The sequence below is a fragment of the Salmo salar genome, chromosome 25 (genome assembly GCF_965601325.2).
Source record: "Salmo salar chromosome 25, fSalSal1, whole genome shotgun sequence".
Classification (NCBI taxonomy): domain Eukaryota; kingdom Metazoa; phylum Chordata; class Actinopteri; order Salmoniformes; family Salmonidae; genus Salmo; species Salmo salar.
In genome coordinates this window covers 20,377,352-20,400,876 of record NC_138315.1, presented here as the reverse complement: position 1 = coordinate 20,400,876, position 23,525 = coordinate 20,377,352, and the positions used below count along the sequence as shown (strand labels likewise).

The 23,525-nt window shown below is 41.3% G+C and overlaps 1 protein-coding gene across 1 annotated transcript in view; it reads right to left on the bottom strand.

Moving 5' to 3' along the window:
* The window catches only part of LOC106586291 (parathyroid hormone 2 receptor), a 155,440-nt gene that overhangs the window by 113,486 nt on the left and 18,429 nt on the right, over positions 1-23,525 (bottom strand). Inside the window, exons 5-7 of the mRNA XM_045707894.2 lie at positions 21,784-21,894; positions 21,438-21,565; positions 21,065-21,162 (exon numbers count right to left, since the gene is read on the bottom strand). Of these exons, the coding sequence (XP_045563850.1) occupies positions 21,065-21,162; positions 21,438-21,565; positions 21,784-21,894 (337 nt within the window). The remainder of the gene's footprint in view (positions 1-21,064; positions 21,163-21,437; positions 21,566-21,783; positions 21,895-23,525) is intronic.

Genomic DNA, 23,525 nt, shown 5'->3' with positions numbered 1-23,525 from the left:
TTGAGACTGGTGTTTTGAGGGTACAGGGTAGATGGATAATTTTTATATGTTAATGTACCATAAACAGATATGGCTCATTAACCTTTATGGACCAAATAATGATGATCCACGCTTCTTTGAAAATATATATAATGAATGATCAACCCTGCAAACAATACAAGATTATATTATTATGGTGGGAGATTATAATACTGTTTAAAATACCTCAATGGACCGTAAAGGAAATCACATTACAAACTATCACCCTCATGCTCTAATGGAAATCCTGAATGTCATGGATATATTGGAACTAGTGGATATATGGAGGCTTAAATATCCTGACCTAGTGAGATATACATGGCGGAGGCTCAATCAAGCTAGTCATCTTAACTTCTTTCTTATGTCATTCTCGTTGGCACCAAAAGGTATAAAGTGTTGATAGGGGATAAAATGTGGTCGGACCATCAGATAATTGGCATATAAATTACAATTACTGAATTTCCACATGGGCGAGGATATTGGAAATTTTATCAAAGCCTGTTGGATGATAAGTTGTTGTTAACTAGGACAGAGTAATTTCTAACTGAATTTTTCCAACATAACATAGGTACAGCAAATCCGCTTATTGTATGGGACACTTTTAAACGTGCCTTTAGAGGCCATGCAACTCAGTACTAATCTCTAAAACAAAAGCAATTTAAGTCAAAGGAGTCTATACTAACAAAGGTAATAGAAGGTCTAACTGAACAGATAGATAAATATAAACTGTAGCTTCAAGTCTCAGAATAAGTTAGAGGAAAAACAAAAAGAAATGGAGGAACTTATTCAACAAAGATCAAGTGTGATATATTATAATAATAAATGAAACTGGATGAAATATAGGGGAAAATGCACATAATTCTGTTTTAATCTTCAACATAGAAATGCTACCAAAACTTCTTACAAATGACGGAGTCTCTTATGATTCACCAAATTAGATTTTGAAAGATGAAGCAAAGTACTTTAAGCATATGTTTTCATTTCAGACTCCTCCATGTCCTCTAACCGAACCTAATTGTATGGATTCTTTTTCTATTAATAATGTAAAATTAACAGCCATACAGAAAGACTCATGTGAAGGTGAAATTACAGAGGAGGAACTTCTTGATGCAATTAAAAGCCTGTAAGTCTGGGGAAAACTCCAGGGCTGGATGGCATACCAGTTGAGGTATACCAAACCTTGTTTGATATACTCAGAGGACCGTTATTAGCATGTTTTAACCACTCCAATGTAAATGGTAGATTATCAGACACTCAACAAGAAGGTCTGATTACATTATTACTGAAACATGATAGAAATATAAAGATCCAGTCCATTTAAAATATTGGAGGCCCCTTACACTTCAGTGTTGTGATGCAAAAATTCTAGCAAAATGCATAGAGCATTGAATTAAAAAGGTATTGTCGGACAGTATTCATTCTAATCAGACAGTTTGTTTTACATGGATGACACATTGGAGATAATATAAGGCAAGTACTGGAAACAATAGAACACTATGAAAAATCTGGGAAACCTGGACTGCTATTCATTGCTGACTTTTGATAAAGTACGACTGGAGTTTATATATCAATGCCTGGGACATTTTCATTTTAGAGAATCTCTTATAAAATTGTTTAAAATAATTTATAGTAACCCTAGGTGTAAAATAGTAAATACTGGCTACTTCTCAGAAGGTTTTAAACTATCAAGAGGAGTAAAACAAGGTTGTCCACAATCGGCATATCTATTTATTATGGCCATCGAAATGTTAGCTATTAAAATCAGATCCAACAATAATATCAAGGGATTAGAAATACATGGCTTAAAAACAAAGGTGTCATGTTTTCATGTTCATGTTTTCTAACCTCGCTGGATTACAACCAAATTATGATAAGTGTTGTCACGACTACTGCCGAGGGCGGTTCCTCTCCCTGTTCGGGTGGTGCTCGGCGGTCGTCGTCACCGGCCTACTAGCTGCCATCGATCCCTTTTTCGTTTTTCTGTTAGTTATGTCTTTATGAGTTACACCTGTTTTCCATTAGTAATTAGTTTTATTATTTAAGCCCGCCTTTCCACCTGTTCTGTGTGCGGACTTGTTACGTGTCGTCACTTTGTATGTTTTGTGGTACATGTATTTTGCACTTCGGGGTTATTGTTTCGCCCTGTTGTGTTTGGACATATTTCCTCGGTTTTCAGTACTTATTAAATTACATATTGTACCAAACATTTTCCTGCTTCCTGCGCCTCACTCCACACCCACGAAGCCCAAAGTGTTACAAGTGTACTATATTACATATTGGATAACTAAAAAATACAACTTTTACATTACTGTGTAGTTTACCAATAAAATGGTCTGTTGGTGATGTGGATATACTCTGTATTCATATCCCGAAATAAATAAATGATCTCACACCAATAAATTTGAATAGAAAGTCAGCAAAAGTAGATAAGATCTTACTACCATGGAAAGGTAAATAACTTTCTATTTGTAGAAAAGTCAGCCTGATTAACTCTTTAGTCATATCCCTATTTACCTATTTGCTTATGGTCTTGCCTACACCTCGCGACCAGTTTTTTAAATTATATGAGAAAGAAATATTTCATTTTATTTGGAACGGCAAGCCAGACAAAATTAAAACGGGCCTATTTATATAATGAATATGAATTCGGAGGGCAGAAATGACTAAATATTAAAAGCATTAGACTTCTCACTGAAGGTTTCAGTCATATAAAAGGTATACTTAAATCCGAACTGGTTCTCTATCAAATTAGTAACCTCTCACTTTCAGTTATTTGAAAAGGAAATCATCTCCCAAATATCACTATTTTTAAAACAAGCCATAGAAAATTGGTTGCAAATCCACCAGAAAAGATAGAACAAATAATATAACAAATATTGTGGTTAAACTCAAATATAATAATTGATTAAAAAAATATATATATATTTTAAAAAAAAGGTAAAATCTTCGTAAATGATATCATAAGTAGGACTGGTGGAGTTATGTCACATATGCAGCTAACAAAAACACGGGGAAATGTCTGCTCTACCCAAAATTACAACCAAGTAATTACTGCTTTACCGCAAAAAAAATGGAAGAGGAAAGTGGAAGGGGGAAAAAGTAAGGAACTTGTATGTCGGCCCTGCACTAAAGACCACAATGGGTTAAAGAAAATTGTGATAAATAAAAAAGTATACCAGTTTCAGTTAAACCATGAAATATAGATTGCAAAATAGTTGGGAAGAGATTTCTTATGTACCGATTCCATGGCATATGGTTTATGAACTTATACACAAAATGATGCTGGATTCAAAACTCTATTTAAATTACAATTCAAAAATCTTGCAACCAATAGAATGTTATTTATATGGGGGATACAACATTCCCAGCTCTGCAGATTTTGCTGCACAGAGGCAGAATCATTAGATCATTTGTTTTGGTACTGTCCATATGTAGCTTGTTTTTGGTCACAGTTCCAGGAATGGCTGAAGAATTGCAAAAATTACCAGGAGCTAAGCCTGCAGATAGCACTACTGGCTGATCTGAAAAGTCATAGTCAATCGATCAATAATATAAAAATACTTTTAGCAAATACAAAATATAAATTTACAATCTGGAGAAACAATGACAATAGAAAGGTTCAGAACTTTTGTGAAACATCATAGCACAGTTGAAAAATATATGGCAAATAAAAATTCAATATGGATGGTGTTAAGAGATAAATGGTAGGGGTTGAATGGAGTTGACTGCTGCGTCACTTGGGAGGCCCTCTGACAATTAATCGTGATGGTAATACAGTCATCTCAAATAAAACTGTGATGGACCTTGGTGTTACTCTGGACCCTGATCTCTCTTTTGACAAACATATCAAGAATATTTCAAGTGACTAAAACAACTAATAACAACAAGATAACTAATGTAAAACAAACCGTGCCCATAAATCGTATATAAGATAGCAACGTTTTTGAAAGAGCACAGTTTGAAAGATATGGCAAATAGAAATCAAACCGGATGGACATCATGCATATATGGGAGAGGGTGAGGGTAGAGGAAGGACAAGAGTTAAAAACAAACAAAATAAAACTATTGTAAAATAAACTGTGTCCATAAAATATATATAGTGTGTATAAACTGGGAATACAGGACTAAGTGTTGTTGTTCACTAGTTTGCACCAATTGGGTGAGGGGTGGTAGGGTTGGAGTGTAATAAAGAAAATATATTTTAAAAATGTACAGTTGAAGTTGGAAGTTTATATACACTTAGGTTGGAGTCATTGAAACTCGTTTTTCAACCACTCCAGAAATTTCTTGTTAACCAACTATAGTTTTGGCAAGTCGGTTAGGAGATCTACTTTGTGCATGACACAATTCATTTTTTCAACAAATGTTTACAGACAGATTATTTCACTTATAATTCACTGTATCACAATTCCAGTGGGTCAGAACTTTACATACACTAAGTTGACTGTGCCTTTAAACAGCTTGGAAAATTCCAGAAAATGATGTCATGGCTTTAGAAGCTTCTGATAGGCTAATTTACATAATTTTACTCATTTGGAGGTGTACCTGTGGATGTATTTCAAGAGCTACCTTCAAACTCAGTGCCTCTTTGCTTGACATCATGGGAAGATCTAACGAAATCAGCCAAGACCTCAGAAAAAAAACTGTAGACCTCCACAAGTCTAGTTCATCCTTGGGAGTAATTTCCAAATGCCTGAAGCTACCACGTTCATCTGTACAAACAAAAGTACGCAAGTATAAACATGATAAGAGAATTATCTAATAAAGGTAAATGAATCAATAAACCATGATGAATTATTAGTCATACAGCATGGTTAATGAATAATCAATGTAATGTTCAATGTAGTGATCGATTAGTCCGATTAGTCCCAGAAAATCTAGTAGAGGCTGTAGAGGGAAAGAAAATGTGTGTGAGTATTTAGTGTGCCCATGGGAACAGAGGAGCCAGATGGTAAAGGGAGTAGAAACTTCAAGGGGTTCCTAACCTTGAGGGAAAGGAACAGGCTGAGCTGGATAGTGATAAACAGTGTGGGAAGTCAAAGGGGGATGCAGGTCACCAACAGTTTGTGTGTACGTAAGCAAGAACTATATAATGACTGTTTTGTTATCCTGACCTCAGAACGTTCTCTGAATAAAGCTACAGAAACCTTTTGCAGAAAGCTGAGTCCTTGCCTAATTATTTAACCCATTGTCTTACAAACCTTGGGCATTAGTCAAGGCGAATTGATTATTGATTATTATCATCAAGATATCAAATTATTCTAACAAAACACCATGGGACCACGCAGCCCTCATACCGCTCAGGAAGAAGACACGTTCTGTCTCCTAGAGATGAATGTACTTTGGTGTGAAAAGTGCAAATCAATCCCAGAACAACAGCAAAGGTCCTTGTCAAGATGATGGAGGAAACAGGTACAAAAGTATCTATATCCACAGTAAAACGAGTCCTATATCGACATAACCTGAAAGGCCGCTCAGCAAGGAAGAAGCCACGGCTCCAAAACCGCCATAAAAAAGCCAGACTACGGTTTGCAACTGCACATGGGGACAAATATCGTACTTTTTGGAGAAATGTCCTCTGGTCTGATGAAACAAAAATAGAACTGTTTGGCCATAAGGATCATCGTTTTGTTTGGAGGAAAAAGGGGGATGCTTGCAAGCCGAAGAACACAAACCCAACCGTGAAGCACGGGGGTGGCAGCATCATGTTGTGGGGGTGCTTTGCTGCAGGAGGGACTGGTGCACTTCACAAAATAGATGGCTTCATGAGGAAGGACAATTATGGGGATATATTGAAGCAACATCTCAAGACATCAGTCAGGAACTTAAAGCTTGGTTGCAAATGGGTCTTCTAAATGGACAATGACCCCAAGCATACTTCCAAAGTTGTGGCAAAATGGCTTAAGGACAACAAAGTCAAGGTATTGGAGTGGCCATCACAAAGCCCTGACCTCAATCCCATTGAACATTTGTGGGCAGAACTGAAAAAGCATGTGCGAGCAAGGAGGCCTACAAACCTGACTCAGTTACACCAGCTCTGTCAGGAGGAATAGACCAGAATTCACCCAACTTTTTGTGGGAAGCTTGTGGAAGGCTACCCAAAACGTTTGACCCAAGTCAAACAATTTAAAGGCAATGCTACCAAATATTAATTGTGTATGTAAACTTTTGACCCACTGGGAATGTGATGAAAGTGATAAAAGGTATAAAACCTGAAATAAATCGTTCTCGCTACTATTATTCTGACATTTCACATTCTTAAAATAAAGTTGTGATCCTAACTGACCTAAGACAGGGAATTTTTACTATGATTAAATGTCAAGAATTGTGAAAACTGAGTTTAAATGTACTTGGCTAAGGTGTATGTAAACTACCGACTTCAAATGTGTGTGTGTGTATATATGTGTGTGTGGGTGTGTGTGTGTGTGTGTGTTTGTGTCACGCCCTGATCTGTTTCACCTGTCCATGTGCACCAGTCCTCCACCCCCTCCAGCTGTCGCTTATTTTCCCCAGTGTATTTATCCCTGTGTTTCCTGTCTCTCTGTGCCAGTTCGTCTTGTATGTTTAATCAAGTCAACCAGCGTGTTTTTCCCCATACTCCTTTTCTATTCCCTTTTTCTAGTCTTCCCGGTCTTGACCACTGCCTGGCTGGACTACTTTTCCGCCTGCCTGATCATCCTGCCTGCCCTGACCTTGAATCTGCCTGCCCTTCGGGACCTATTGGACACCGAACCGGTTCTGCCCTTTTGCCTGTACACGACCATTATTTTGCCTACCCCTTTTTGGATTAGTAAACATTGTAAGACTCCAAATATCTGCCTCCTGTGTCTGCATCTGGGTCTCGCCTTGTGCCTTGATTGTATGTATGTATGTATGTATGTATGTATGTATGTATGTATGTATGTATGTATGTATGTATGTGTGTGTGTGTGTGTGTGTGTGTGTGTGTGTATTTGCAAAAATATATATGGGGGATTGGAAGTTACGCAGACAATTACATTGATGGAAGCTACAATCTATCTGCAAGTCGAAAGCTGATCTACCCCCTAAAAATGTTTTAAATAAGGGGAAATTATATAGAAATATAAACATAACAAAAACATTAATATATATATATATATATATATATATATATACTGCTCCAAAAAATAAAGGGAACCCTTAAACAACACAATGTAACTCCAAGTCAATCACACTTCTGTGAAATCAAACTGTCCACTTAGGAAGCAACACTGATTGACAATAAATTTCACATGCTGTTGTGCAAATGGAATAGCCAACAGGTGGAAATTATAGGCAATAAGCAAGACACACCCAATAAAGGAGTGCAGCTGCAGGTGGTGACCACTGACCACTTCTCAGTTCCTATGCTTCCTGGCTGATGTTTTGGTCACTTTTGAATGCTGGCGGTGCTTTCACTCTAGTGGTAGCATGAGACAGAGTCTACAACCCACACAAGTGGCTCAGGTAGTGCAGCTCATCTAGGATGGCACATCAATGCGAGCTGTGGCAAGAAGGTTTGCTGTGTCTGTCAGCGTAGTGTCCAAAGCATGGAGTCGCTACCAGGAGACAGGCCAGTACATCAGGAGACGTGGAGGAGGCCGTAGGAGGGCAACAACCCAGCAGCAGGACCACTACCTCCGCCTTTGTGCAAGGAGGAGCACTGCCAGAGCCCTGCAAAATGACCTCCAACAGGCCACAAATGTGCATGTCTGCTCAAACGGTCAGAAACAGACTCCATGAGGGTGGTATGAGGGCCCGACGTCCACAGGTGGGGGTTGTGCTTACAGCCCAACACCGTGCAGGACGTTTGGCATTTGCCAGAGAACACCAAGATTGGCAAATTCGCCACTGGCGCCCTGTGCTCTTCACAGATGAAAGCAGGTTCACACTGAGCACATGTGACAGAGTCTGGAGACGCCGTGGAGAACGTTCTGCTGCCTGCCACATCCTCCAGCATGACCGGTTTGGCGGTGGGTCAGTCATGGTACTCCATGTGCTCGCCAGAGGTAGCCTGCCTGCCATTAGGTACCGAGTTGAGATCCTCAGACCCCTTGTGAGACCATATGCTGGTGCGGTTGGCCCTGGGTTCCTCCTAATGCAAGACAATGCTAGACCTCATGTGGCTGGAGTGTGTCAGCAGTTCCTGCAAGAGGAAGGCATTGATGCTATGGACTGGCCCGCCCGTTCCCCAGACCTGAATCCAATTGAGCACATCTGGGACATCATGTCTCGCTCCATCCACCAACGCCACGTTGCACCACAGACTGTCCAGGAGTTGGCGGATGCTTTAGTCCAGGTCTGGGAGGAGATCACTCAGGAGACCATCCGCCACCTCATTAGGAGCATGCCCAGGCGTTGTAGGGAGGTCATACAGGCACGTGGAGGCCACACACACTACTGAGCCTCATTTTGACTTGTTTTAAGGACATTACATCAAAGTTGGATCAGCCTGTAGTGTGGTTTTCCACTTTAATTTTGAGTGTGACTCCAAATCCAGACCTCCATGGGTTGATAAATTGGATTTCCATTGATTATTTTTGTGTGATTTTGTTGTCAGCACATTCAACTATGTAAAGAAAAAAGTACTTAATAATATTATTTATTTCATTCAGATCTAGGATGTGTTGTTTAAGTGTTCCCTTTATTTTTTTGAGGAGTGCATATTCGGAATCTAAATGTTTCTCTTCATAATCCTGGACTATCGGACCACCATCGTATTACGTTTGCAATCGCAGACCCCAACCAAGGATCATCAAAAGCCGTGCTTTACATTCTCGGACAAACATAGGGATAGGCATCTCACTAGTGGAACAACTTCCGGTGAAACTGGAGGGCGCGTAATTCAAATAAATAATCATAAATATTATGGATTTTAAACATTTAGGTACATATAAGTGTCTTATATCAGCTGAAAGCTTAAATTCTTGTTTATCTAAATGCACTGTCCGATTTACAGTTGCTGTTACAGTGAAAACACATCAAAATGTTTTTCCACCGGCACAGGTTTCATACATTCACATATAACGATTAAATATTCCCTTACTTTTTGAAAATCTTCCTCTGATTTGTCATCCAAAGGGTCCCAGCTATAACATGTAGTGTTGTTTTGTTAGATGAAATCCTTCTTTATATTCCAAAAAGTCTGTTTAATTGGGGCAATCGATTTGAGTAATCCACTCGTTCAACTTGCAGAGAAAGGAATCTGAAAATCTACCCCTAAACTTTGTTTCAACAAGTGAAAATACGTTTCTATTTGCTCCTCAGATACCCTAAAATGTATTCAAACTATAATATTTATTTCGGAAAGAAGTATGTTCAATAGGAATCAATAGGATTTTAGCAGGTACGTAATTTCTTAATGGCGCGCGCAAACATTGATTTCCAAGACTGTGTCCTACTAAAATTGCTATTTATTATTCGTTTTTGAAGTTACAAGCCTGAAACCTTGGACATACACTGCTGACACCCTATGGAAGCCAGAGGAATTGCATCCAGGGAGCTAATTTACAATATGACCTTTCTCTTGCATTTCTAAGAGATGATCTCTCAACAACAAAAAATTCTGGTTAGTTTTCTTTGGATTTTCTCCTACCATATCTAGTGTGTTATATTCTCCTACATTATTTTAACATTTCTACAAACTTCAAAGTGTTTTCTTTCCAATGGTACCAACTATATGCATATCCTGGCTTCAGGGCCTGAGCTACAGGCAGTTTACTTTGGACACATCATTCAGGCGGAAATTGAGAAAAAAGGGGCCTAGCCCTAAGAAGTTTTAACCACCTAACTGAGGATCTTAAAACCTCTTGGGGCTAGGGGGCAGTATTTGCACGGCTGGATAAAAAAACGTACCCGATTTAAACTGGTACTACTCTTGCCCAGAAATGAGAATATGCATATAATTAGTAGATTTGGAGAGAAAACACTCTAAAGTTTCAGAAACTGTTTGAATGGTGTCTGTGAGTATAACAGAACTCATATGGCAGGCCAAACCCTGAGAAGATTCCATACAGGAAGAGCCCTGTCTGACAATTTCTTGTCCTTCTGTTGCATCTCTATCGAAAATACAGCATATCTGCTTTAACGTGACATTTTCTAAGGCTTCCATTGGCTCTCAGAAGGCGCCAGAAAGTGAAATGACGTGTCTCCTGTCTCTGGACGAAGAACAGCAGGAGATTTTGTGAGTGGTCAGGCTGTTAACAGTGACACTGGAGATGCGCGTTCATGAGAATTCTCTTTTTCTTTCTTTCAGCCTTTGAATGAATACAACATCGCCCGGTTGGAATATTATCGCTATTTTACGAGAAAAATAGCAGAAAAATTGATTTTAAACAGTGTTTGACATGCTTCTAAGTACGGTAATGGAATATTTTGAAATTTTTTGTTACAAAATGCGCTCGTGCGTCACCCTTCGGATAGAGATCTGAACGCACTAACAAAACTGAGCTATTTGAATATAACTATGGATTATTTGGAACCAAAACAACATTTGTTGTTGGAGTAGAAGTCCTGGGAGTGCATTCTGACGAAGAACAGCAAAGGTAATCCAATTTTTCTTATAGTAATTCTGAGTTTAGTGAGCGCCAAACTTGGTGGGTGTCAAATTAGCTAGCCTGTGATGGCCGAGCTATCGACTCAGAATATTGCAAAATGTGCTTCGCCGAAAAGCTATTTTAAAATCTGACACCGCGATTGCATAAAGGAGTTCTGTATCTATAATTCTTAGAATAATTATTATGTATTTTGTGAACGTTAATCATGAATAATTTACTAAATTCACCGGGAAGTTTGCGGTGGGTATGCTAGTTCTGAACATCACATGCTAATGTAAAAAGCTGGTTTTTGATATAAATATGAACTTGATTGAACAAAACATGCATGTATTGTATAACATAATGTCCTAGGAGGGTCATCTGATGAAGATCATCAAAGGTTAGTGCTGCATTTAGCTGTGGTTTTGGTTTTTGTGACATATATGCTTGCTTTGAAATAGCTGTGTGATTATTTTTGGCAGGGTACTCTCCTGACATAATCTAATGTTTTGCTTTCACTGTAAAGCCTTTTTGAAATTGGACAATGCGCAAGCGTCCCATCTTGCCCAGGGAAGTTAATGTAACCTTGTGTAATACCCTAGATGCAGTCGCACCCCTAAAAACAAAGAAATTAGGTCACTGGTAGACAGAAAATACCCGAGCTCTGAAGAAAGCTTCCAGAAAATTGGAAAGGAAATGGCGCTCCACCAAACTGGAAGTCGTCTTACTAGCTTGGAAAGACAGTACCGTGCAATATCGAAGAGCCCTCACCGCTGCTCCATCATCCTGTTTTTTTCAACCTAATTGAGGAGAAAAAGAACAATCCAAAATGTATTTTTTCTACTGTCACAAAGCTAGCTAAAAAGCAGAATTCCTCAAGAGAGGATGGCTTTAATTTCAGCAGTGATGAATTCATTAACTTCTCTAGGGTACGGGGCAGTATTTTGACGTCCGGATGAAAGGCCTGCCCAAATTAAACTGACTGCTACTCAGACTCAGAAGGTAGGATATGCATATTATTAGTATATTTGGATAGAAAACACTCTGAAGTTTCTAAAACTGTTTGAATTATGTCTGTGAGTATAACAGAACTCATATGGCAGGCAAAACCCTGAGAAAAATCCAACCAGGAAGTGGGAAATCTGAGGTTGTAGTTTTTTCAAGTGATTGCCTTTACAGTATACAGTGACTTAGGGTTCATTTTGCACTTCCTAAGGCTTCCACTAGATGTCAACAGTCTTTAGAACGTTGTTTGAGGCTTCTATGGTGAACAGAGAGCGAACAAAGGAAGTTGGAAGTTGTTGACTCAGGAAAGGACATGACTTCATTGGCGCACATTCACGTGAGAGGGAGCTGTGTTCCATGACATTTTTCAAGACATTGGAATCGTCCGGTTGGAATATTATTGACGTTTTATGTTAAAAAGGACCTAAAGATTGATGCTATACATCGTTAGACATGTTTCTACGAACGTAAATAAAACTTTTTTTTTACTTTTCGTCGTGAAATTTTCGGCGCGCTTCCTACATTTTGTGTAGCTTACTGAATGCGCAAACAACAAGGAGGTATTTGGACATAAATTATGGACTTTATCGAACAAAACAACATTTATTGTGGACCTAGCATTCCTGGGAGTGCATTCTGATGAAGATCATCAAAGGTAAGTGAATATTTATAATGCTATTTGTGATTTTAGATGACTCCAAAATGGCGGGTATCTCTATTGCCTGCTGTTGTTTTCTGAGCGCTGTACTCAGATTATTGCAAAGTGTGCTTTCCCCGTGAAGCTTTTTTGAAATCTGTCACAGCGATTGCATTAAGGAGATGTTTATCTATAATTCTTTGAATAACAGTTTAATACGTTTATGATGAGTATTTCTATAAATTGATGTGCTCATTCACTGGATGTTTTTGAAGGAAAAACATTTCTGAACATTACGGGCCAATGTAAAATGGGGTTTTTGGATATAAATATGAACTTTATCGAGCAAAACATACATGTATTGTGTAACATGAAGTCATATGAGTGCCATCTGATGAAGATCATCAAAGGTTGGTGCTTAATTTTAGCTGTATTTCTGGTTTTTGTGACGCCTCTTCTTGCTTGGAAAATGGCTGTGTGGCTTTTCTTGTTTAGGTGGTGTCCTAAGATAATCTAATGTTTTGCTTTCGCCGTAAAGCCTTTTTGAAATCGGACAATGTGGTTGGATTAACGAGAGTCTTATCTATAAAATGATGTATAACACTTGTATGTGTGAGAAATTTGAATTTTGAGATTTTGGTGGGTTTGAATTTGCTGCCCTGCTATTTCACTGGCTGTTGAATAGTGTGTCCCGCAGGTGGGACGGTCACGTCCCACATACCCAAGAGATATGATGATCGTAATCATTAGAAAGCAAATTACGGACTCCTCTTTGAATCTGCTTGTTACTCCAAAGCTCAGTTGTCCTGAGTCTGCACAGAACTGCCAGGACCTAGGATCTATAGAGACGCTCACATTTTTAAAACCTGTATCTCTTGACACATTCATGAGAATTGCCATGGCCTCTAAACCTTCAAGCTGCATACTGGACCCTATTCCAACTAAACTACTTAAAGAGCTACTTCCTGTGCTTGACCCTCCTATGTTGAACATAATAAATGGCTCCTTATCCTCCAGATGTGTACCAAACTCACTAAAAGTGGAAGTAATAAAGCCTCTCTTGAAAAAGCCAAGCCTTGACCCGGAAAATGTAAAAACATATCGGCCTACATCGAATCTCCAATTCCTCTAAACATTTTAGAAAAAGCTGCCTTCCTGAAGACAAATAATGTATATGAAGCACTTCAGTTGGGTTTTAGACCCCATCATAGCACTGACTGCACTTGTGAAGGTAGTAAATTACATTTTAATGGCGTCAGACCAAGGCTCTGCATCTGTCCTCATGCTCCTAGACCTTAGTTCTGCTTTTGACACCATCGATCACCACATTCTTTTGGAGAGATTGGAAACCCTAATTGTTCTACACGGACAAGTTCTTTCCTGGTTTAGATCTTATCTGTCGGAAAGATATCAGTTCGTCTCTGTGGATGGTTTGTCCCTTGACAATCAGTTATACGTTTCAGTGTTACTCAAGGTTTCGTTTTAGGATCACTATTGTTTTCACTATATAAAGTGCATTTGGAAAGTATTCAGACCCCTTGATTTTTTCCAAATTTTGTTATGTTGAGCCTTATTCTAAAATGGTTATGTTACAGCCTTATTCTACCTCTTGGTGATGTAATTCGGAAACACAATGTAAACTTTCACTGCTATGCGACGACACACAGCTGTACATTTTGATGAAACATGGTGAAGCCCCAAAATTTCCTACCCTGGAAGCCTGTGTTTCAGATAGAAGGAAGTGGAAAGCGGCAAATGTTTTACTTTTAAACTCAGACAAAACAGAGATGCTAGTTCTAGGTCCCAAGAAACAAAGAGATCTGCTGTTGGATCTGACAATTAACTTAATAACTTTTTTACACACATTTTCTCCCCAATTTCGATCTTGTTTCATCGCTGCAACTCCCCAATGGGCTTAGGAGAGGCAAAGGTTGAGTCATGCATCCTCCAAAACATTTTCAAGTGTACTGTGATCCTGCGGCTACCATTTCTCAGTAAAGTATTATGTTTATCCTTAACCTGTTATGGCTAGGGGGCAGTATTTTCACGGCTGGATAAAAAACGTACCCGATTTAATCTGATTATTACTCCTGCCCAGAAACTAGAATATGCATATAATTATTAGCTTTGGATAGAAAACACTCCAAAGTTTCTAAAACTGTTTGAATGGTGTCTGTGAGTATAACAGAACTCATTTGGCAGGCCAAAACCTGAGAAGATTCTGTACAGGAAGTACCCTGTCTGACCATTTCTTGGCCTTCTTTGTCATCTCTATCCATTACAAAGGATCTCTGCTCTTACGTGACACTTCCTACGGCTTCCATGGGCGCTCAGAGCCCGGGAAAAAGCTGAATGACGTAATTCAAAGCCCTGGCTGAAACACACGAGCGCTTTTGCTAAGTGGTCTATCAGAGGACAAAGGGCTCTGGCGCGTGCACTGGCTGCCCCCGTCTTTCTGTTTTCCCTCTATTTACCGAAAAGCAGATTCCCGGTCGGAATATTATCGCTTTTTTACGAGATAAATTGCATAAAAATTGATTTTAAACAGCGGTTGACATGCTTCGAAGTACGGTAATGGAATATTTAGATATTTTTTGTCACGAATTGCGCCATGCGCACGACCCTGATTTACCATTTCGGATAGTGTCTAGAACGCACGAACAAAACGCCGCTATTTGGATATAACGATGGATTATTTGGGACCAAACCAACATTTGTTATTGAAGTAGAAGTCCTGGGAGTGCATTCTGACGAAGAACAGGAAAGGTAATAACATTTTTCTTATAGTAAATCTGATTTTGGTGAAGGCTAAACTTGCCGGGTGTCTAAATAGCTAACCCGTGATGGCTGGGCTATGTACTTAGAATATTGCAAAATGTGCTTTCACCAAAAAGCTATTTTAAAATCGGACATATCGAGTGCATAGAGGAGTTCTGTATCTATAATTCTTAAAATAATTGTTATGCTTTTTGTGAACGTTTATCGTGAGTAATTTAGTAAATTGTTAGTAAATTCCCCGGAAGTTTGCGGGGGGTATGCTAGTTCTGAACGCCACATGCTAATGTAAAAAGCTGGTTTTTGATATAAATATGAACTTGATTGAACAAAACATGCATGTATTGTATAACATAATGTCCTAGGTGTGTCATCTGATGAAGATCATCAAAGGTTAGTGCTGCATTTAGCTGTCTTCTGGGTTTTTGTGACATTATATGCTAGCTTGAAAAATGGGTGTCTGATTATTTCTGGCTGGGTACTCTGCTGACATAATCTAATGTTTTGCTTTCGCTGTAAAGCCTTTTTGAAATCGGACAGTGTGGTTAGATTAACGAGAGTCTTGTCTTTAAAATGCTATAAAATAGTCATATGTTTGAAAAATTGAAGTTTTCGGATTTTAGAGGAATTTGTATTTCGCGCCACGCCCATCATTGGATATTGGAGCAGGTGTTCCGCTAGCAGAACATCTAGATGTAAGAGGTTAACCACTGATTCTCATCTGGTCTCTTCTCTGCACCTGAGTCCAACCTCACCAGGTCACAGCAAGCTTCTTCCTCAACATGGACCCAGCAGAGATCACCCAGATCCAGAATGCTATAACCCACCAAGGAGCACTGCTGGGGCGGCAGCAAGAACAACTCTCCCAAATATCAGAGACCCTCCGGGCACTTACCAGTTCCCTCCAACCACGGCCCATCCCCAACCCAGGAGGAGCCAATGCCCAAGTCTCATCACCCAGTGCTACAGGCGTCGCCGTATTTCCTCCAGAAAACCTGCACCGGAAACCCAAGATCCCAGCCTCTGAGCGGTATGACGGCCATCCGGGAGGATGCAAGGGGTTCCTCACTCAGTGGTCTCTGGTGTTGGAGCTACAGTCCTCCTCGGGCGCCAACAAGAGTTTCCTGGACTGAGGTGCCGTTATCCAGTAGGGCCTGGACACTGTTCCACTCAATTCACCCCTCGATGCCAACGCTCTCATTGGACAGCTCCTTGCCCATGTCTGTGAGAGAACGGTCCCTGTCATCCTGCGTCTCTCTGGGAATCACCAGGAAAGAATCAGTCTCCACATAATCAACTGCCCTCGCTCTCCCCTGGTCCTGGGTCATCCTTGGTTAAATCTGCACAATCCACAGATCGACTGGACCACCGGAAAGGTAACCACTTGGAGTACATTCTGTCACTCAAATTGTCTAAGTTCTGCCCTTGCCCCTGCCTTGTCTGTGCCCCAGTCCATTCCAGAACCTCCGGACCTGTCATCAGTTCCTCTCGAGTATCACGATCTAGCTACTGAGTTCAGCAAACACCACGCCCTGTCGCTGCCGCCTCATCGGCCATTGACCTCCAGCCTGGAGCTCCTTTCCTCTGTAGCTGGTTGTATAACCTTTCTCGCCCCGAGCAGGAGGCCATGGAGGGGTACATACAGGATTCCCTGGCAGCAGGACATGTCAGGCCTTCTTCCTTTTTGGTGGGTGCTGGTTTTTTCTTTGTAAAGAAAAAGGATGGGTCGCAGAGGCCGTGCATAGACTTCCGTGGGCTGAATAACATCACTGCAAAGAACAAGTACCCCTTGCCACTCATCAGTTCTGCTTTTGCCCCCCTCCATGGTGCTATGGTGTTTACCAAACTCGACCTCCAGAATGCTTATCATCTGGTCCACATCCGAGAGGGGGACGAATGGAAAACGGCATTCAACACGCCACTTGGACACTTTTGAGTATTTGGTCATACCTTTTGGTCTCACTAACGCCCCTGCTGTTTTTCAGAGCCTAGTCAACAATGTACTGAGGGATGTGATTGGATGCTTCGTTTTTGTCTATGTGGATGACATTCTGATTTTTTTGAAGGACTCCAAGGCTCACCAGCAACACGTTCGCCAAGTTCTCCAACGGCTGTTGGAGAATAAGCTTTTTGTTAAATATAGCTGAAAAATGTGAGTTCCATGCTTCCTCTGTGTCTTTCCTGGGTTACATTATCGCACAGGGACGGTTACAGTGGCCTGCGCCGTGTTAAGAATTAGTTCTTAACTGTCTTGCCTAGTTAAATAAAGGTTAAATAATACACCTGAAGCAACTACAGCGTTTCCTGGGGTTTGCACATCTTTACAGATGATTCATCCAGAACTACATCCATCTGGCAGCACTTCTCACCACTCTCACCTCCACCTCCACTCCATTCCACTGGACCCCTGAAGCAGAGGCAATGTTCCTGGAACTCAAGTGTCGCTTCACTTCCGCTCCAGTCGTCACTCAGCCAGACCCAGAACTCCAGTTCATCGTGGAGGTGGATGCCTCCGTCAACGGGGTAGGTGCTGTTCTGTCCCAACGTTCCCCCTCTGATCAGCAGCTCCATTCTTTTCCCATAAGCTCTCACCTGCCGAGATAAATTTTGGCATCGGTAACCGGGAACTTCAGGCAGTTAAGCTAGCTCTTGAGGAATGGCATTGCTGGAGGGTTCTATTCTCCCCTTCATCGTGTGGACGGACCGCAAAAACCTGTCCTACATCCAGACCGCCAAGTGTCTGAAATCCCGGCAAGCCAAGTGGGCATTGTTCTTCGGGAGATTCAACTTCATACTCACTTATCGCCCAGGTTCAAGGAATACCAAGCCTGACGCCCTTTCCCGCCAGTTCAACACTGGTTCCGAGATCGAGTCCCGCATTCGCCAGGCTCAGCAGAACCAGCCTTACCCCGGTAACGGTCCTAGAAATGCTCTGTTTGTTCCAGATTCAGTTCGCTCCGATGTTCTTCAGTGGGCCCATTCTACTCACCTGTCACCCGGGTATGAACCGGACCATTGCCTTCCTGCGTCAGCGCTTTCGGTGGTCCAACATGGAGAGAGATGACCGGGAGTTTGTCTCAGCCTGCTCGGTCTGTGCCCGGAATAAGACCTCCACTAAACCCACATCCGGCCTGCTTCACCCTCTTCCCATACCCAGTCGCCACCTGGTCACACACAGCTCTGGACTTCGTCACTGGCCTTCCCCCATCCAATGGTAAGTCAGACATCCTCACCATAATTGACAGATTTTCCACAGCGGCTCTCTTCATTCCGTCCTCCAGGGAGACTGCGGACCTGCTGGTATCCCATGTGTTTTGTCTGCATGGCATTCCTAATGATATTGTTTCCAACAGGGGACCCCAGTTCACATCCCAGGTATGGAGATCCTTCTGTTCAGCACTGGGTTTCACCCCCAGACCAACGGCCAGACCGATCGGGCCAACCAGGAGATGGAGACTGGTCGGGCGCCAGGTGGCAGCCATAGAGGGGGGGTACTGTTACATCTGCTCCTGCCACGCCCTCTACTTCTCATCCTGTGTCTCTCTAAACTTGTTTTAGTAGTTTGTTCCTGCTTAGATCCTGTATTCTTATTATGCCTGTTTTCCCTTGCCTTATGCTGTTTTCCTCCCCGTTACAGTTCTACCCGCTCTGACTTTGGCCCCTGTCTCTAGTCCCACGTCTCATCAGTCCTGATACCCTCTCCGGGACCCCCCACTCCACTGCATCCTTGGATTCCTCTCCGGACCTGCTTACCCAGTCCCAACTCCCCTCTCTCCAGCCTCAGCCTCAACATCTGGCTTCCTGCATCCCAGTCTCCTCGTCTGAGTCTGCTCTTGGGTTAACTTGTTCCGCTCCGCGTGACACAAGGTTTTCATGCAGATGGCTACTCGTTAAACCGCTACACAGTTGACATCAGAAAGACAGAGCTTACACCAAGGTACAATTTGTTTTACAGTGCACTCGGAAAGTATTCAGACCCCTTGACTTTTTCCACATTTTGTTACGTTACAGTCTTTTTGTTTTTTTTCCCCTTCATCAATCTACACACCCCCCATAATGACAAAGCAAAAACAGGTTTTTAGAAATGTTTGCTAATTTATAAAACATGAAACTGAAATATGACATTTACATAAGTATTCTGACCCTTTACTCAGTACTTTGTTGAAGCACCTTAAGCAGTGCTTACAGCTTTGCAGCTTTTTGGGTATGACGCGGCAAGCTTGGCAAACCTGTATTTGGTTTCTCCAATTCTTCTCCGCCGATTCTGTCAGGGTGGATGGAAAGCGTAGCTGCACAGCTATTTTCAGGTCTCTCCAGAGATGTTACATTGGGTTCAAGTCCGAGCTCTAGTTGGGCCACTCAAGGACATTCAGAGACTTGTCCCGACGACACTCATGCGCTGTCTTGTCTGTGTGCTTAGGGTTGTTGTCCTGTTGGAAGGTGATGGTGCCCAATGGTGATGTCCTGAGCGCTCTGAAGCAGGTTTCCATCAAGGATCTCTCTGTACTTTGCTCTGTTCATCTTTCCCTCGACCCTGACTAGTCTCCTAGTCCCTGCCGCTGAAAAACATGCTTCCACCACCATGCTTCACCGTAGGGATTGTGCCAGGTTTCCTCCAGACATGACGCTTGGAATTCAGGCCAAAGAGTTCAGTCTTGGTTTCATCAGTCTAGAGAATCTTGTTTCTCATGGTCTGAGATTCTTTAGGTGCCTTTTGGCAAACTCAAAGCGGGCCTTTTACTGAGGAGTGGCCAGAGCTTCCGTCTGGCCACTTTACCATAAAGGCCTGATTGGTGGAGTGCTACAGAGATGGTTGTCCTTCTGGAAGGTTCTCCCATCTCCACAGAGGAACACTAGAGCTCTGTCAGAGTGACCATCGGGTTCTTGTTCACATCCCTGACCAAAGCCCTTCTCCCCCGATTGCTCAGTTTGGCAGGGTAGCCAGCTCTAGGAAGAGTCTTGATGGTTCCAAACTTCTTCCATTTGAGAATGATGGTGGCCACTGTGTTTTAGGGGCCCTTCAATGCTGCAGAAATTTGTTGCTACCCTTCCCCAGATCTGTGCCTCGACACAATCCAGTCCCGGAGCTCTACGGACAATATTTCGACCTCATGACATGTTTTTTGCTTTGACATGCACTGTCAACTGTGGGACCTTATATAGACAGGTGTGTGTGCCTTTCCAAATCATGACCAATCAATTTAATTTACCACAGGTGGACTCCAATAAAGTTATAGAAACATCTCAAGGATGATCAATGGAAACAGGATGCACCTGAGCTCAATTTCGAGTCTCATAGCAAGGGCCTGAATACTTGTGTAAATAAGATATTTCTGTTTTTTATTTTTAATACATTTGCAGACATTTCTAAAAACCTGTTTTCTCTTTGTCATTATGGGGTATTGTGTATAGATTGATAAGGAAAAAAAGAATTCAATACATTTTAAAATAAGTCAGTAACGTACATTTTTTGTGGGAAAAATCAAGGGGTCTGAATACTTTCCGAATGCACTGTACCTCTGCTCTCTCCTATCTCTCTCACAGTATAACGGAATCACACACGGTAGCCTTAGGATCACTGGATGTATGACCTGTTTGGAATGAGCACTCCCTCACCTGCTTGGCTACTACAGGGTGAAGAGATATCAGTTTGCCCTGGAGAGAAACAACTGTCCACAGGTGTCAGAGAAGGGGACTGTCAGTTACGACATATCAGTGATTTATATCTGCTGCAGGGTACCTTAGTGGAATGAAGTGTTTAAATACTTATGTAAATTAGGTATTTCTGTTTTTTATTTTTAATACATTTGCTAAAATGTGGCTTTCATTTTGGATTACTCTGCAGACTGCATTTACATGTTGACAAATACATGTTCACCCTTGCAGTGCACAGCCACGGAACAGCTATATTGTGCTCATTTGCACAAGTCAAACCAAAATTGGTTTGGCTCAGTGTTTGTATGCAAAACTGAGTCTTTATTGATCAAATGATTATAACTGGCAGCCTCTCACACTCTTTCAGAAAGACATTCACACACACACACACACACACACACACACACACACACACACACACACACACACACACACTCACCTGAAGTATCCAATGATGAAGATAGCCACTAGTAGAGAGCTGAAGGACACAGCATAGCCCACAGTGTACATGACATACAGCCGCTCAAAGAAATTCTGCTGGAAGAGAGAGAGGGATGTATAACCGTAAAGCTGCCCATACAGCTGAAACAGTCATGTAGTGGTTCCAGTGGGTTTGAGCATGGTTCTGGCAACACTAGGGTTGTGGGTTTGTTCCTCGCATGGGCCACATATACTGATATATTCTATGTGTCACTGTCAACTATAAGTGGCTTTGAATGAAAGCATATGATTTTACATGCAATATATGGTGACATGGAGGGTTTATGTTTGGGTTTAAGATTAGTCTACAGTAGCTATATAACAGTACCCACTTTCCCTCTCTCGTTGCTTGGCTTCATAAACCCAGGGCCCAGACACTCTGAGTAGTTTGGCCACGTGCTGTTCAGGCTCTCTACAAACACCCACGACCCATTGATGTCACACTTCCTGTAGGTGTAACCTGGAACATATCAGCAACACACTGTAGCACTTCACTTGGTTCCACATGTTACATGTGAGATAATACATATGGTAATTCAAGCATTAAAATTCACAAAAAATTTACAATATTATCAATCATTCACTGGTAAAGGGGAACCACACAGAGATATTGTGTTCTAATCCTATTTATATGTGGAACCCATTCTTCCATGCATGCAGAGTAGAGTTGGGTGTTACCTTTGTGGTTGAAGTCGTAGACATAGCTGGGGCAGGGGACCTTGGTGACAGCTCCTGGGTAACCCTGAGGCCAGCAAACCAGGCCGTCCCAACCAGGGGGGCAAAGGTCATCTGGAGGAGAGGTAGAATGCTTTGAATTCAGAGTTTACTCATTTCAACTACAGTATGTGACCGGTGTACAACCTCAGAAATATGAACACGTTGGGAATGAAGGTTGTTCGGAATACTGATGCTTTACTGTATTGATATTTCAACACACTTCCCCATGCAACACAAGGAGTGCACACTTTGGCTGATTTTATGCCTCGATCATAACGGTTAAATTGTTTACCTGTAATAAAACTGAAAGTAATAGCCTGGATGTTTATTTGCTTCAATCACTGAACATAAGTGTTTTAATGTCATGTAATATTTAAAATTGTATATAACTGCCTTAATGTTGCTGGACCCCAGGAAGAGTAACTGCCACTTTGGGGATGCTTAATAAATACAAATACATAACTGCCGCTTATTTGGAGACAGGCTTCTATTTGAGGCAGGTGTCTATTCCCTTAATGCACCCACCTTGCAGTCTCGCCTTCTTCTGATCCACCACAGACAAATGCTGAAGCCCACCTTTTTTACATCTCTCACTCGTTTTAGATTGGCTGTTGTCTCGCCCAAATTTTGCTCTGCGAATTTGATCACTGCGAGCTTGAATTTGATGTTTTGTTTTCTTTTTGGTGGCACCACGGCTAGCAACAATGAAAGATTTAAAATATATTTATAATTGAATGCACATGACTGTGGGAATATCAAAGCGGATCTAACCACTAGGCAGGTAGCTAGAGGGAAGAGTGTTGTGCCAGTAACCAGAAGGTTGCTACATCAAATCCCCGAGCTGACAAGGTAAAAATCAGTTGTTCTGCCTCTGAGCAAGGCTGTTAATCCACTGTTTGTTGGGCACAGTGGATGTTGATTAATACAGCCCCCCGCACCTCTCTGATTCAGAAGGTTTGGGTTAAATGCAGAAGACACATTTCAGTTGAATACATTCAGTTAGACAACTGACTAGGTACTTTCCCTACATATGAAAATGAAAAAGGTTTATGAAGGAATTACTATTAGTCAGACAAAACCTGCCGAGTTTAGCAATAAATAATGATTGAATTTATCCTTAAACTTACTACTTTGATGTGTAAGTTTTATAAAAGGTTTGTAAATAGCACCTAAATCATAGCAAAAATGTTTTTTAATTTTAAATTAAACCTTTATTTAACTAGGCAAGTCAGTTATGAACAAATTGTTATTTCCAATGACGGCCTACCCCGGCCAAAACCTATCCCAGATGACGCTGGGCCAATTGTGCACCACCCTATGGGACTCCCAATCACGGCTGGTTGTGACACAGCCTGGAATCAAACCAGAGTCTGTAGTGATGCCTCTAGGACTGAGATGCAGTGCCTTAGACCACTGCGCCACTTGGGACCCACCAATCTTGCAGGCCAGCGCTCCATCTTTGGGTTTTTTCTTCCGAGACTGTTCGTAGATCTCGATGGCCTTCTCTGGCTAAAGACAGTATATACAGTGCCATCAGAAAGTATTCACACCCCTTGACTTTTTTCATATTTTGTTGTGTTACAGCCTGAATTTAAAATGCATAACATTTTGTTGTCATAGGACTATTCACAATACCAGATAATATCAATTTGGAATTATGTTTTTTAACAGTTTTACAAATTAATACAGAATAAAAAGCAAAA